Below are 14,805 nucleotides of genomic sequence, written 5' to 3'. Positions count from 1 at the left end.
CAGGCCATAAAGACCTCAACAAACTGCAGAGACGGTTGCTGTTACTACCCATCTCACATGCTGAGGACTAGAGAGGCTGTGGGGTGGGAAAAACTCATAGCAAAAGCAGTATTGGAAAAGGGCAGGAAGAGAAGATAAGGAGGGGATCAGCATGTGGTGTAGGGAGAGAGCTTTTGCACATTTTCCTTTGTTTTGATACTAAATCTCTGGGGCCTGTTATTTCCATGTGGCCATAGGGGCAGAGGCCCACAAAGGTCATAGCAATTTTTGAAGTTGATGAGCTGAAAACTCACCTGCCCATTGCTTCAGGCCAGGACATTAGTGGAGATGATGAATTTCTCTGCGTGGTAAGATGCACTCTGAATCCCAGAACCTTTGAATGTCAAACCAGGAAAGGACTTGGCAGATTATTTAGTCCAGTCCCCTCTTTACACCTAAGAGTAAAGGGTGGCCCCAGAAAAGATGAGTATTCAGTGTAAGGTCACCCAGCATTTAATGATAGAATCAAAGCAGGTAGCTCCCCATTTGCAGCTGTGGGGCAGAAACAGCCATGCCTTTTTCTGTAAGAATCTCTATAGGATGGCCGTGTCTATTTGAGACCACTGCAGTTTCAGTAAAGAATGTGGCCTCCTTCGTCCAAGTTCCCTGGAAGGCTGGGTCATAGGCCGCAGAGACTCTTCTCACATGGGTGAGGTTTCCAGGGACTACAAAAGGGGCACAGTCTGAGAGCCTCATTTCTGAGCTTGCCTGATGTTTCTGCACTGCAGCCTCCTTAAGGGTGGGAGTCAAGGTCATCTGTCCTAGTCCAATTGCTGTCTTTTCCCTTCTCTTCTCTTCCCTTCCCTTCTCTTCTCTTCCCTTCCCTTCCCTCCCCTCCCCTCCCCTCCCCTCCCCTCTCCTCCCCTCTCCTCTCCTCTCTCCTCTTTTCTTCTCTTCTCTGATCCTCAGTGCCCAAATCTGAAACAGGAGAGTTGGAGTTTACTACATGGATTTCAAAGGTCTTTTAGATCTGACATTCTATGATTTTCTGATTTTTCCTTTACCTTAAAAATAGACACACACACACACACACACACACACACACTTCTCTGTTTCTTTCACAGTCTTTCTGTGCCTTTCTTGTATTGGTGTTTACTTTATCTCTTTTTCTTCTTCCTTTATCTCCTGCTGAATAAGATACGTATTCTCTTATTAAAACCATGGTCTGTTCATTTACTTAAATTTCCATGGGTTAGCATAGAATGCCCTTCTAACCCCAAGTGAACTGACCCTCACAACTCTGTGAAAGAGATATTTTCACCTCCAAGTTACAAATGAGAAAACTGAGGCTCAGACAAATAAGTCAGCTTGCTTGACATCATGTAATCAGTGGATAGTAGAGCATGTCTTTGAACAGAGGACTTGAGAGTGACATGCTTGTTCATTTCTCTATCCATTGTGATGGTTGCTGTCAACATCTTAGTAAAGAAGCCACCATGATCCCTATGCTCTAGTGATTCTGGACCTGAATCAGCTATCCCTAAGGAAAGCAGAGTCTTTGGTTGTCTGGAGTCACTCAGTTCTGGATTCAGATTTGTGCTGTATCACTTACTTGCTCCACCTCTATGAGCCTCAGTTTCTTCATCTATAGAGAGATAAAATGTGAACACCTACTTCAAGTGGTTATTTTGAAGCCTAAATGAGATGCTGCATGGGAAACAATATTATAAAATTGAAAGCACTGCCCAAATTTTAGGGTTTTTTTTTTGTTTTGTTTCGTTTTGTTTTTGATTTGGTTTTTATTTTTTTTTCTTTTTAAAGAATAGAGACATCCCAGCACTTCGGGAGGCTGAGGCAGGTGAATCACGAGGTCAGGAGATCGAGACCATCCTGGCTAACACGGTGAAATCCCATCTCTACTAAAAATACAAAAAATTAGCCAGGTGTAGTGGTGGGCGCCTGTAGTCCCAGCTACTCGGGAGGCTGAGGCAGGAGAATGGCGTGAACCTGGGAAGCGGAGGTTGCAGTGAGCTGAGATCGCCTGGGCGACAGAGTGAGACTCTGTCTCAAAATAAATGAATAAATAAAATAATAATAAAAAAGAATAGAGACTTGGTGTCACTATGTTGCCAGGGCTGAACTCACACTCCTAGGCTCAAGCAATCCTTCCACCTCAGCCTCCCAAGTAGCTGGGACGACAGGTGCACACCACCATGCCAGGCTCCAAATGTTAGTTCTGATTATCATCAAAATGTAGTTGCTTCTTTTTCTCTGTCTACTTTTCCCTGCTCCCTCTTTCTCCATTCATTTTTCCACAAATATTCATTGAGTAGCAGTTACTGCACCTCAAGAACTCTGCTTGCTGCTGTCATTAATTATGTTTATTTAATCAGTCCTTATAATAATCATGTGATGAGGGGTTAATATCTCACTCTTCAGACGGTGAAGCTGAGACCCAGAGGTGTTGTAAAATTTGCTCACAATCCAATTGCCAGCAGGTGCCGTGATTCTCTCTTCCCTACTCTGTCTTTCACAGTCCAGCACATCCTTTAACCGGGACGCTGTGAAAGCAGGAACTGGCCGTCGCTTCCTCGGTGGACTCCTGGACCACACTTCCTATTGCTACACCCTAGAGGTCTCCTTCTACAGCTACATCATCAGTGGCACCACAGCTGCTGTGCCCTACACTGAAGAAGCCTGTATCCTTGACCTGTCCCCACCAAGCCTTGGGCCAGCCCTCATCCGGCCCAGGGTATCCAAGTCTGACAGGTCAGGAATTAGGCCCCCAGCTCAGGTAAGGGCTGAGACTCTCAGGTGAGGATGGAGGTGCTGGTTCTGCTGATGGCGTCTTTGGATTGTTCAGTTTGCCTCAGCCTTTAGTATGACACTCCCACCCCAATTGCCATGCTCCAAATCTTTCCCAGGTCACCTGGACCTATGGCCTGCCCATATCTTACTCTGCCTCCATCTCCCTCCCCTCTCTTCTCTCATGATGCAGCTAGTCTTCTGCCATCTAAGCTATCCAAGTCCACAGGCTGGATGACGCCCCCAGGGTTGCTGAGGAAGAGCTTGATGATCTTGACTCCTTCTAACCCTGAACATACAAAACCATATTTTCTCTTTTCATCTTTTGTCTAACCTGTCCTCTCCCACTTTCTTTTCCCTCTACTCACTATTTCCCCTTCTACTTATTTTTCTCCCTCTTGTTCCCTCTTCTTCTCTACCCTCCTCCTCCCTCCTCACCTGTCCTGTGCTTCTCTCTCCTTACTTCTTTTTCCCCCTCCTCCCCTCCTTTCTGTCCTCTCTCTCATCCCATCCTCCTTTCCTCTCTTTCTCTCCTCTTTGCCTCTCCTCTGTCTTCCTTGTCTTTCCCGTCTTGTCCTCTGTGCATCTTTCTCTTTGCCTTTGCATTTCCTTTAACAAATTCCTTTTCCTCTTAGTTTCTTCATAAAATTTCTCTGAAAACTCCCAAGCCTTCCATGATGAAATTAGAAGTTATTTTCTAGCTTGCCTAATTTTTTTAGGGATTATATAGTAACTCTAGTTGCCTGAGTGTTGATTTTAATACCAAGGTCACTGCATCAGCTGTAACAGATCATGGCAGATTCTACTTTCCTTTATCCTTTGTTTTTGGGTTGATCTATGTCTCCTTTCCTAACACTTAGTTTTCTCAAAGAAGTGGAGGGAGAAGGAAGGAACTTTAGATGAAATGAACTCCGTATTTCTGCAAATTCCCCCTCCCTGGAAGTAGAAGTACGCTTTTTAGCAGTTTTTTCAACCCTTGGTGAGTGTTTATGGAATTCCTCTGTGCAGGAAAACATCTTTTCTGAAAGTGGCATGACTTAGGGCTAGTCCCACCAGCCAATTGCAAGTTAGTGGCTCTGTTTGTATGTGTGTGTTTGTGAGGGTGGGGGGTATGGTGTCCAGGTACCTTGCCAGGAACACTGGAAGCAGGGCTATGGCTCTAGAAGGAGTGGCTGGCAGAGGGTAGGCCAGGTGTTAGAGCAGTGTTCCAGCTCCTGTTGGACACAGAGAGATTATGATTGGAACTGAGAGTTCCCTACGTACAGTCATCAAGGTTAAGAGTCATCTTGCAGTCTGCTTTAATACCCACCTGACTCAGCAAGGCCAAGGGAGTAGGCTCTGCTCTGAGGAAGAGGGTCTGTGGGTTCCAAAGTCCTGGCCACCTGTTATGTGCCACACTGCCCCCCTCCATGCCCCATACACACATTAGATGATGTATACAGCCTATGGCTTCTCCAGAATCTGCTAACTCCTATAATACATGCATATGCTTCATTCCACATTGTGCTTGCTTTGCTCTCCCATAATATTATGGCAAAGGGACAGAGAGCTGCCTGGAATAAGAGTTTGAGCTTGTGCACCAAAGGGGATTCTGCAATTCTTATTCATAGGGAGATGAGGGTCCCTCCAGAGGAGGCCTGCACCTAGTTTGCTGTTGTTTTTTGCTGTCCAATATGACAGGTTCTCCTGCCTTTTCTTAGCCCTTCTGACATGCTTTTGTGTTAGAAGAAAATGTGTTTCTTAGTAGAAAGCCCACCCTTGGTTCAGGCCCAAGGTTTCCACCCCTCAACAGCCAACCCTCGTTTATCAAAAGTAAACACACCATTAGTACACACCAGGAATCATAAAAGGCACCTAGGGTAAAATACTGAATAAAAAGGCATGGTTTCTGACTCTCAGAACTTTCAGTGTACTTGAGGAGACAATGTACATGATAAATTCTGTGGTGGAGGAATTCCAGAAGGCTCTGGGACATTTTCATTTGACAAGTATATATTGAGTGCCTGTCATAGGTCAGGTAAAATTCTAGGCACAGGGAATGTTAACAGAGAACATACTAAAGACAAGAATGTCTTTACATGGGGGAAAGAGGGAACTCACACGCAGTCCTGGGAGTCAGGGAAGATTTCCCAGGAAAAGAGACCTCTGAACTGAGGTTTTTTGTTTGTTCGTTTGTTTTTGAGATGGAGTCTTGCTCTGTCACCCAGGCTAGAGTACAGTAGCACGATCTCGGCTCACTGCAACCTCCGCCACCTGGGTTCAAGCAGTTCCCCTGCCTCAGCCTCCTGAGTAGCTGGGATTACAGGTGCGTGCCACCATGCCCGGCTAATTTTTGTATTTTTAGTAGAGATGGAGTTTCACCATGTTGGTCAGACTGGTCTCGAACTCCTGACTTCGTGATCCACCTGCCTCGGCCTCCCAAAGTGCTGAGATTACAGGTGTAAGCCACCGCACCCAACCTGAAGTGAGTTTTTAATATGAACTAGTCAAACTGGGTGAGGGTGTTTTTGGAGCGAGGATGTGGTAGACACAGAGGGGCGTATAGAAGGTATGGGCAGGAGCTATAAGTGGTCTCTTGTGGCTGAAGGGCTTCAGACACAATGATAAATTTGAATTGGAAAGCTGTAAGGAGTTTGATCTTGAATGTAGACAATGGAGAGCAATAGAAGGGTTTTTAATGGGGATGAAGGGCCACTCTGACTGCAGTGGAAAGGACAGATTTGAGAGGGCCAGTATTGTAGGCAGGGACATGCATTAGGATGCTGTTATAAAAATACAGGTGAGAAATAGTTCAGGCCAAGACCAGAGTGGTGGCTGTGGAATATTTATAATGTGGAACTGAGAAGACTTGGTAATTGACTATTTGGGAGTGGCAGCAAGGAATGGGAGCTCGTGATTGGAAGGGGTTAGGGTGCATAGAGAGGCTATGTACAAGTTGAGCCGGCCATGATGGTGATGGGCCTACCCTGCCTTGTTCTGTCCTCCAGAGGATGAGAAGAGGAAACAAACTGCACCAGGGAAGCTCAGGCTGATTCAATGCATGCAAGGGTGATTTAACCTGGGTTCTGTTTGAAATACTTTAAAAAAAAAAAAAAAAAAAACTCTCATTTCATAACAGAGGGAGACTTCAGGGAGACAGATTGTGATCTTTGTTGGCTGCTGGCTCCATGTCCCAATCAGAAAAAGAAATTACATGGTCTGATGGGAAAGGCAATATGGTCTGGGAGAAAATGTCCTCTAGACTAGGAATCAGGAGACCTGGATTCTGATGACAGCACCAACATCATCCCAGAGAGCACCCTCCTGCAAGTCCTGTAACCTCTCTGAGGTGAGTTTCCTCACCGTTATGAAGGACCAAAGACCTTCACACTCGTCTAACCTCTGCTGTGGGAATTAAATAGAGATATTCATTAAAATATAGATATGGTATTATGCAACAGAACGGACTTTTGATTCAGACATATCTGGGTTTGAATCCTAGGCTCACCCACTTACTAGACGTGTCACTTTAGGCAAGCTGTATAACCTCACTGGGCCTCAGATTAGTTTCCTAATCTGTAGCAGGAGGATGTAATAATACTTAACCTCACTGAGTTGCAATGAGGTTAAAGGAAGTAGCTTGTGTGAGTGTGCACTGTGAACTAAATATTAAGTGATATTGAAAAGGTTTACGTGAATGTGAATGAGGACCCCTGTCTGTGTGAAAGAAGATAGATAGGGCTGTTACAGCAAGAGATCAGCGGCTGTTGTTAGGTTTGTAGGGCAAAGAGCATTGGTGGGGTCATCACAGTTAAGGGTCTTGCCTTGACCACAGAACAATGACTGCTTCACACAGTGGGAGATGTACCGTTCCATTGATGGAGTTTCTTGCTTCTGTCATCCAGGGTGCCCCCTTCCTAGTATCATGGAGGCCAGACTAGTTAGCTAGAGGATACTGGATGAGTATAACATCAGGAAGGGCTGGGGATGCAGAGAATCCCAAGGGATATTTCACCTAGGTCCAGAATAGTGTCCACCGCTCCGCAGACCAGAGTGTATGTATCCATTGGTTTAGTTCTTCTTGGAAAAGCATCAGCCAAACATGACCAGGGTTTTGCTCTCTGACTTCCTTTCTCCACTATATCTGGGAAATAAAGCAATGGACATGGTTGTTGATGCTTGCTTGGCTGTGTGACCTTGGACTGGTTATCTCACCACTCTGAATTTCTTTCCCCATTTGTAAAATAAAAATAGTACTCACTTTTGCATGGTTATTGGGAGGGTGAAATAAGGCACTATATCTGCATTCCCCTGGTACTGCCTGGCATCTGGTAAGTACTTAACAAATGTTCTTGTCTTGACTTTTCTCAGCCCCATGCAGACTACATGGCTTTCCTTCTGTTGGTTGAATCTTTAACTCGACAATCTGGCTTTGTAACTAGCAACTAGGATTTGAATTTTGACTCCACGCTATTACAGGTGGCCTCCAGCAAGTCTTGTCCCTTCTCTCAACCCTGTGTGTTATTCTTCCTACCCATCAGAGTTTGTGGGATAAAATTATGTGTGGACTTGATCACTATTCGAGTTCCTTCCAGCTCTGACATTCTAAGATTTTCCTGATTCTAAAATGTAAGTTATATAATTCCATGCTTAGATGAGTTAGATAACTAATCCATGGATTATCAATATTCCATGTTATCAATAATCCATAGTTTTTTTATTGAGTTTTAATATTCAGTGATTCCATGAACAAAAGAGTTTCTAATTTAATAGGGAAAATCAATACAAAAGTGTCCTAGGCAGCTAGTCAGGCCAAGCCAATGGCTACTTTCATTCTTTTAGTTTAGGGGTTCTTAATTGAGGGGCTTACAGATGGCTTCAACAAAAGCCTGTGAACCAACTAAAATGTATGCAAAGCTGTGAGTAAATATGTAGAGTTCATTTTTGTGGAGGAAGGCCCATAGCTTTCAACAGAACCTAAAAGAGAGACATCTTTAGAAGCTTCTGCCATGGCCAGTGGCCTCTTGGCCTCTCTCCTGTCCATGCTGTGGCAAGAATACGACGCTGGTGTCAGAGTCCTGGGAGTGAGTTCTTTTTTGCATCATTCTCACTGAGAGCCCTAATCCCATATTTAACCACTCTGAACCTCAGTTTCTTCATCTGTAAAGTGAGGATGATTATTTACTTCACAGGGTTGTTGTTAAGGCTACATGGGAGAATGCATGCAGATAAATCACTGGGCATGTAGTCTGTGCCATTAAATATTAGGTCCCTTGCCTTTCCTTCCTGTCATTTGTTGTTTTTGTGAAATGATAAACTCCTATGAATTTTGAACCATTCTTCAGGAAACCCTATTTACATTTTACTGGCCTGCCAAGTAATAAATATGCTGTGTTCAAACGATTTGAAAAAGAGGGAGGGAAAGGCTAAACTGGAATCATAAAGTAACCCAGAGCTTATCTGGCATTTGTTTATAGTCTGGTTACAAGCCAAGAGGAAATAGCTCTTTGACATAATGGATGAGAAAAACATTGGGAACAGAGACCTTGGGTCCTGAGCAAACTGGTTTCCACCCAGGCTTGTAGCTGTGGACACACTGAAATAAGAAAATGCTGGCTCTTAAGGGGAAGAGTATGGCTGATGTGGTCAAGAGAAGATGCTGATGTATCAAATTCAGTTAATTGGGTTAGTCTCATTTCAGAGCCCATATATGTCTTGCACTGGGTCCTCTGAAACCTACATCAGACATTGAAGCTATCGTTTATTTCTCATCCATTCAACCAAACACATTAGACACTAGAAATAGATGAAAAAAGCTTGGTCTCTGCTTTCAAGATGAAGACAGTTTTGAGGGGAGGGAGAAAGGTAAAGAGACATCAGCATCACAGAGGGTTAAAAATTCTGACAGAGGGGAACTCTGCTGGTTGGGGAAGCAGTGGGAGTCATCTAGCCCAGCTGGGGTGGTGCAGGAGGGAGTAGGAAGAAAGGCTTCGTTGAGGAAGAGAAACTAGGGCTCAGACTTGTAGGATGAATGGAACGCAGGGAGGAGAAGAAGGGGGTGGAGTAGCCTTCCTGGCAGAGGGAGAAGTACAGGGGAGAGCCCAGATGCTACATCCAAAGGATTGGAGGGTAGCTGGAGCTGGGCCAGAAGCAGCAGGTGATTAATAAATATAGGCAGAGCTGGACCATGGAGAGAAAGAGAAAGATTTGTGAAATATGTAACAAGTACATTGAACAGGCAGTACTCACAAGGTGCAATTATGAAACAACTTTGTTTTTTGTCTCCCATTGGCTTCATAGATAGATAGATAGAGATTATAGATCTAGAGATACAAAAGCTCTGGCAGGCCCCATGAGTCTCCAATCACTCTCAGGAAATTAAAAGTTCTCTAATTAATTCTAGTCACAAAACAGTCTCAGTTTAGCAATGACTACGTCTGGTCCAATCAAAAATATCAGACCTCTTCAAAGTAAAAACCCTCCCCATCCTCTAGCTCAGACCTGTCTCAAATAGGCTGCTCATATGACCAAGGGGTTAAGGTCTGGCTCACTTCTGTTTCTCTAACTTGGCTTCCCAGCCTTTCCCCTCGATCTGGGTAACAGTAGCTGCTCACTCCTCCAAGGCTGAGCAGGGTGAGGGAGAGGAGAAAAGGAATAGAAAAGGTCTTAGGGGACTAGTACTCTCAGGAGACAGCATGGGCAGTCCCTCACAAGCTTCTTTAGACACACCTTCTCCTGGTGCTTGAGCTCTGTTGATGGGAGCAGATGTGTCTGCTCAGCTCAGTTCCTTATGGTTCCTTCCTCAGCCTCTGGTGATCTGATGGTTTACCTCTCTTGGGGTCACTATTCCCCTACACTGGCCCTCATGTCTGAAGGTGAGCTAAAGATTGCAAAACTGGTTTTCTGGGTTACTTTTGCAAGTCCTGCATGGTGGTTTCATACTTCACTCTGAACTGTGATGTCTATAGTCTTGGGATCTCAGCCGAAACTACAATTTAAAAGTTCCATTTTAACATGTTCCAATATCTAACAGGTAGGATTGAGTGTTCTTGCTGATTGTTTGGATATAGGGTAGAGGAAAGAGTCAAGGAAGATGCCCAGGTTCTTGAATTGAAAACAATATGGGGCTGGGCACAATGACTCATGCCTGTAATCCCAGCACTTTGGCAGGCTAAGGCTGGTGGATCACTTGAGGTCAGGAGTTCAAAACCAGCCTGGCCAACATGGTGAAATGCCATCTGTACAAAAATGCAACAACAACAACAACAGAATAGCTGAACTTGTTGGCAGGCACCTGTAATCTCAGCTACTTGGGAGGCTGAGATAGGAGAATTGCTTGAACCCAGGAGGCTGATGTTACAGTGAGCTGAGATCATGCCATTGCACTCCATCCTGAGGGACAGAGGAGCAAGACTTCATCGAAAGAAAGAAAGAGAAAGAAAGAAAGAAAGAAAGAAAGAAAGAAAGAAAGAAAGAAAGAAAGAAAGAAAGAAAGAAAGAAAGAAAGAAAGAAAGAAAGAAAGAAAGAAAGAAAGAAAGAAAGAAAGAAAGAAAGAAAGAAAAGGAAGGAAGGAAGAGAAAGAAAAGAAAGAAAAGAAAAGAAAGAAAGAAGAAAGAAAGAAAGAAAAAGAAAGAAAGAAAGAAAGAAAGAAAGAAAGAAAGAAAGAAAGAAAGAAAGAAAGAAAGAAAGAAAGAAAGAAAGAAAGAAAGAAAGAAAAGAAAGAAAAAGGGAAAAAGAAAACAATATGATAGATGGTAGGGCCAATCATTTAGCTACAGACTCTTGGAGAAAAGGGTTAGAGAGGGGGATATTTTGAGCTTTGTATGTAATGATTGAGTATAAGGGGCCTATATGAAATCCAAATGGAGAAGTTTGGTTGGCAGAGGACTTTATAGGCCAGAAGTTCTGGAGACAGGCCTGGGCTTTGGATAGACTCAACATAGATTTTTCTACAAGGTACTATAAAGTCACAATGAAGAAAAGGTTTTTTTGGTGTACACAGTCAAGGTGGGCTTCTGCTTGATAACTTGGTGAAAAGAAAGCTAGACTGAGAGTTAAGACCCCAGTTCCAGTATGACCTTTTGCCCCTTAACCCCCTCATAAAGCTATGTGGCCTTGGTTAAATCATTTCACCTCTCTAGCTAAAGCCTGATACTAGGTAGATACTCAGTGAATACAAATCAGTGAATGAATGAAGTGAAAGCAGGCCTCACCCAGCATGTGCTAGTCCACTTGGATCAAGAATAGGGCAATGAGTTTGTGATCTGTGCTGTTCAGAAACAGTATCGGCACCTGTATGTGGTTGGGGGTGGGTACTGCCTAGATGTTCGTTCTTGCCAGGGAGCCTTCACTAAATTTTAGGTGGAGGACAGGAGAGTAGGAAGCAGTCAAGTTTCAGCTATTGATTGGCATCTAAAGATACCTAGATACTTCCTAGTTCTTGTGTGTCATACCCAAGGTCAAAACTTTGTTAAGATTCCTAAGTAAAAAACGCTTCCATCAGAGGGTTTTGGGAACCGAAGTCTAAACTGTACTGCATGCAGTCTGTTGATTTTTTTCTCCTCCCTACAGACATGGGCTAGAGTTTGATCTTTAAATATGAATCCTTCTGATTGACTAAGTGGCTGAACTAATAAGAATAATAGTAGCAGTAATGGTAAAAATAATAATATTGAGAATGTGCTTCACGAAGAGGCTCAGGTCCCCGCACTAGAGCGTCAGCTTTGCCTGTAACTTGTGATGTAGGTTTGAGGAGGTCTGTTCCCTGCTTTGGGTCTTAATTCTCCTGTCTTTAGTGTAGATGATGAAATGATATGATCTTTAAGTTTATTTCCAGATACATAGAGAATCATTTGATTTGGGCCTTTGAGATAGTATCTCCATTTCACAAGTAGGGAAATGGAAGCCCAGAAAAATCAACTAACATGCCCCAGGCTGCACAGCTACTAGTGGTAGAGTGGGAACATAAATCCAGATTGATCCAGCTCAAAGTGTGTGTTCGCTCCACTCTGCCAGCTAGGTTTTTATCTAACCCTCCTCCCTGCTCTGGAATCTTCTCAGTTTCCCTCCATTTCCTGTTGGACAAGAGCCTTTTCTGAACCCTGCAGAGGTTGGGACCTACTAGTCAGCTCTTACTCTCACCCCTCTCTCTGATCGGCATCCCTAGTTTGACCTGTTTGCAATCTCTCATAGCCCAGTTGCAGCTCTGCTGGATGCTGCCCAGACCCTCTCTCTGCAGTGCCCCGCTGAGCTGCTGCCTGTTGTGAGCCCTGCCTTGGGCTGACTGCCTCTCACCTCCAGATCAAAATGTGCCCCTGATTTCTGAATGTCTCCTGCCCAGGCCTGGAAAACCTAAATGTTATTACCTTCCCCTAGCCTCCCTCATCCCCTAAAATGAGATTTCTAAGGGCTTTATCTGCTGTTGTCAAGTTTATGGCCATAATTCGAAATGCTGTTAATATTACTGTCAGCAGAGAGCTACAAATTACAAAGTTGTAAAGTTACTTTATAGTGATAACTGTCAGCCTTCACTAGCAGCACCTGCAAGCCTCCATGGAAACCAAGTCGATGATAAATAGAGTTGATATTGTTTCAGGATTATGGCTGTTAGCTGACGGTCAAAAGAAATCCTGGCTGGTTCCTGTTTGTCTACATGAATATCCCCTTCAACTTATGCATATAATACTTGTGTTCCCACCTTCTTATTGCACAAATGTGGGGAGAGCCCAAAAGTTGAAAGACCATTTACCCAAGATTAGCTCCAACCAGTTTCAGGTTTAGGCCTAACTTTTGTCAGTCCAAGGACAACGAGAGGGACTGTCTGCTATGTTATAGAAGCTTAATAAATAATTGTTGAATGCATGAATGCCTGGAACATTTGAGGGGGGCTTAATTGGACAATAATTGGAACAAAGATATTGAGTCATTTCTGCCTTTAGAGTAAAAAGAATGAAACAAAAGCAGCTTTGGAAGTAATGATTTGGGGAAATGAAGTTTCCTGTGCAGTAAAATGGTTTAGGCATCTTAATTGACGCTATTAAGTTTGATATTGATCAACAGGGCAATGTGTCAACTCCCACATCCACCACACTACCCTCTGCCAAAATTGAAGCTGATTTTGGCTGCATTCACATAAATAGATTTGGGGAGCAAAGAGGTGTTAGCCTTCCTTTGCCCTGCCATGTCAACGACCCTGGGAACTGTGTGTTCATTTCTGGCCCCCACTCTATGTCAAACATTGATAAAATGGTGCACAGGTCCTGAGGCATCAGGTGGGAAAGGGAACACAAAGCTAGGTTTACCAACTGCCCTGGTTTGCCTGGGACTAAGTGAGGAGTTTCCCAAAACAGGGGACTCTGTGCCAAAACCAGGACAGTTCTCAGCAAACAAAGATGGTTGGTCAACCTACCCAAAGCTATGACATATGAGGAACTGGTAAAAAATAATTGGGGATATTTTCTTTGGCAAGAAGACATGTAGGGGCTACATATTTGCTTTGGTCAAATTTCTAAAGTGGCGGTCCCCAACCTTTTTGGCACCAGGGACCAAATTCATGAAAGAAAAATTTTCAGTGGACCAGGGTTAGGAGGGGAGATGGTTTCAGGATGAAACTGTTCCATCTCAGATCATCAGGCATCAGTTAGATTCTTATGAGAAGTGCACAACCTACATCCCTCATATGCATGGTTCACAATAGGGTTTGCATTTCTATGAGAATCTAATGCCACTGCTGTTCTGACAGGAGGTGGAGCTCAGGTCATAATGATCCATTGCCTGCCACTCACCTCCTGCTGTGCGCCTGATTCCTAACAGGCTACTGTAAAAATCCATGGCCAGGGGCTCGAGGACCCCTGCTCTAAAGAGCTCTCATGAAGCAGAGGGAGTAGATCTGTTCTCTGTGCCTCTAGAGGTTAGAACTAGAGCCAGTGGGAGATAGCTCCATTCTGAACTTTTATAGGGAAGATAATGACAGGGAGGGTCTAGAATCCAAGGCTATACTCACTGAGCACCTACACTGCACCAGGCCCTATGCTGGTTTCTGGGGATGCAGAGCTGAGTGGCTGTAGCCTATGCCTGGTGAGGTTCCCAGGTGGTGGAGGAGATGGGCAGGAGAGTGACTGCAGGAGAGTTGTGACAGATGGGAACACAGGACATGGAGAAAAGGAGCATCTAACCTAGCCTTGAGGGGATCAGGGGGTAGGAGGAGGTGCAGGAAGGAAGAACCATCACTTTTACCAAGTCTAGAAGAATGAGAAGGGAGCAAAAGACTTTGCAGGCAGAGAGAGTAGTGTGTGTCCAGTCCAGAGAGCTGCTTTTCTCCTTTGGACATGTCTGAGCCTTGGGTGTGAGTTAGGGAGTGAGAGGCAATGAGGCCAGAGAAGGCCGTGGGAACCAGCTAGTGAAGCACCAGTGACCCACAACCATACCAGTGCTGCCTGGAGGGCACCATGGCAGCAGTGGGGAGGATGAGTTGAATGGGCTCAGTTGGAGATAGGTGAATGTATCACAAGCAAATGCCACAGCACCTCACCAAGGAACACCTGCCTGCCCTTCTCACTCTTCATCTTTAAAAGGATGTATTCCTGGGAGATTTGCTCTGAAAGTAAATCTAAGGATCTCCTTCCTCCTGATTCCCCTTGGGAGCCCTGATCCAGTTTCTCAGATCATACTATCTGGCCAGAAGTTTGGGATATCTCCTAGTGGAATGTTGTGTATTGGACAGTGTTTTGATGTGAGATTCATGAGCCGCATACTTTATTAATCCAGTTTCTGCTGCTGACTTGCTATGATCTTGAGCAAATCACTACCCTGCCCGGGATCCCATTTGTAAAATGAAGGGTTTAGACAAAGGGCCTCCATCCTTCAGGCTCATTCAAAGACTTTATTTATTTGGATCTAACATTTATTGAACATCTACTACGTACAGGACATGGTCATCTTAGGATTTTCTGTGACCCCTGGGGCCACAGGGCCATTCTCTATAGGACCACCAACTCTCCCTTTCTTTCAGAAAGACCCTAAAACTAGCACCTCATACCCCA

The 14,805-nt window shown here is 44.4% G+C and overlaps 1 protein-coding gene across 4 annotated transcripts in view; it reads left to right on the top strand.

The window, feature by feature from the left end:
* Window positions 1-14,805, top strand: part of AGBL4 (ATP/GTP binding protein like 4) — a 1,510,388-nt gene that overhangs the window by 1,444,739 nt on the left and 50,844 nt on the right. For all 4 annotated transcript variants that reach the window (XM_030942932.1, XM_030942931.1, XM_030942930.1 and 1 more), the window contains exon 11: window positions 2,516-2,678. In XM_030942932.1, coding sequence (XP_030798792.1) covers window positions 2,516-2,678 — 163 coding nt within the window. The remainder of the gene's footprint in view (window positions 1-2,515; window positions 2,679-14,805) is intronic.

Source organism: Rhinopithecus roxellana, chromosome 12, assembly GCF_007565055.1.
Source record: "Rhinopithecus roxellana isolate Shanxi Qingling chromosome 12, ASM756505v1, whole genome shotgun sequence".
Lineage (NCBI taxonomy): Eukaryota > Metazoa > Chordata > Mammalia > Primates > Cercopithecidae > Rhinopithecus > Rhinopithecus roxellana.
Note: the sequence above shows the minus strand (reverse complement) of the source record. Positions and strands in the feature narration are given on the sequence as shown.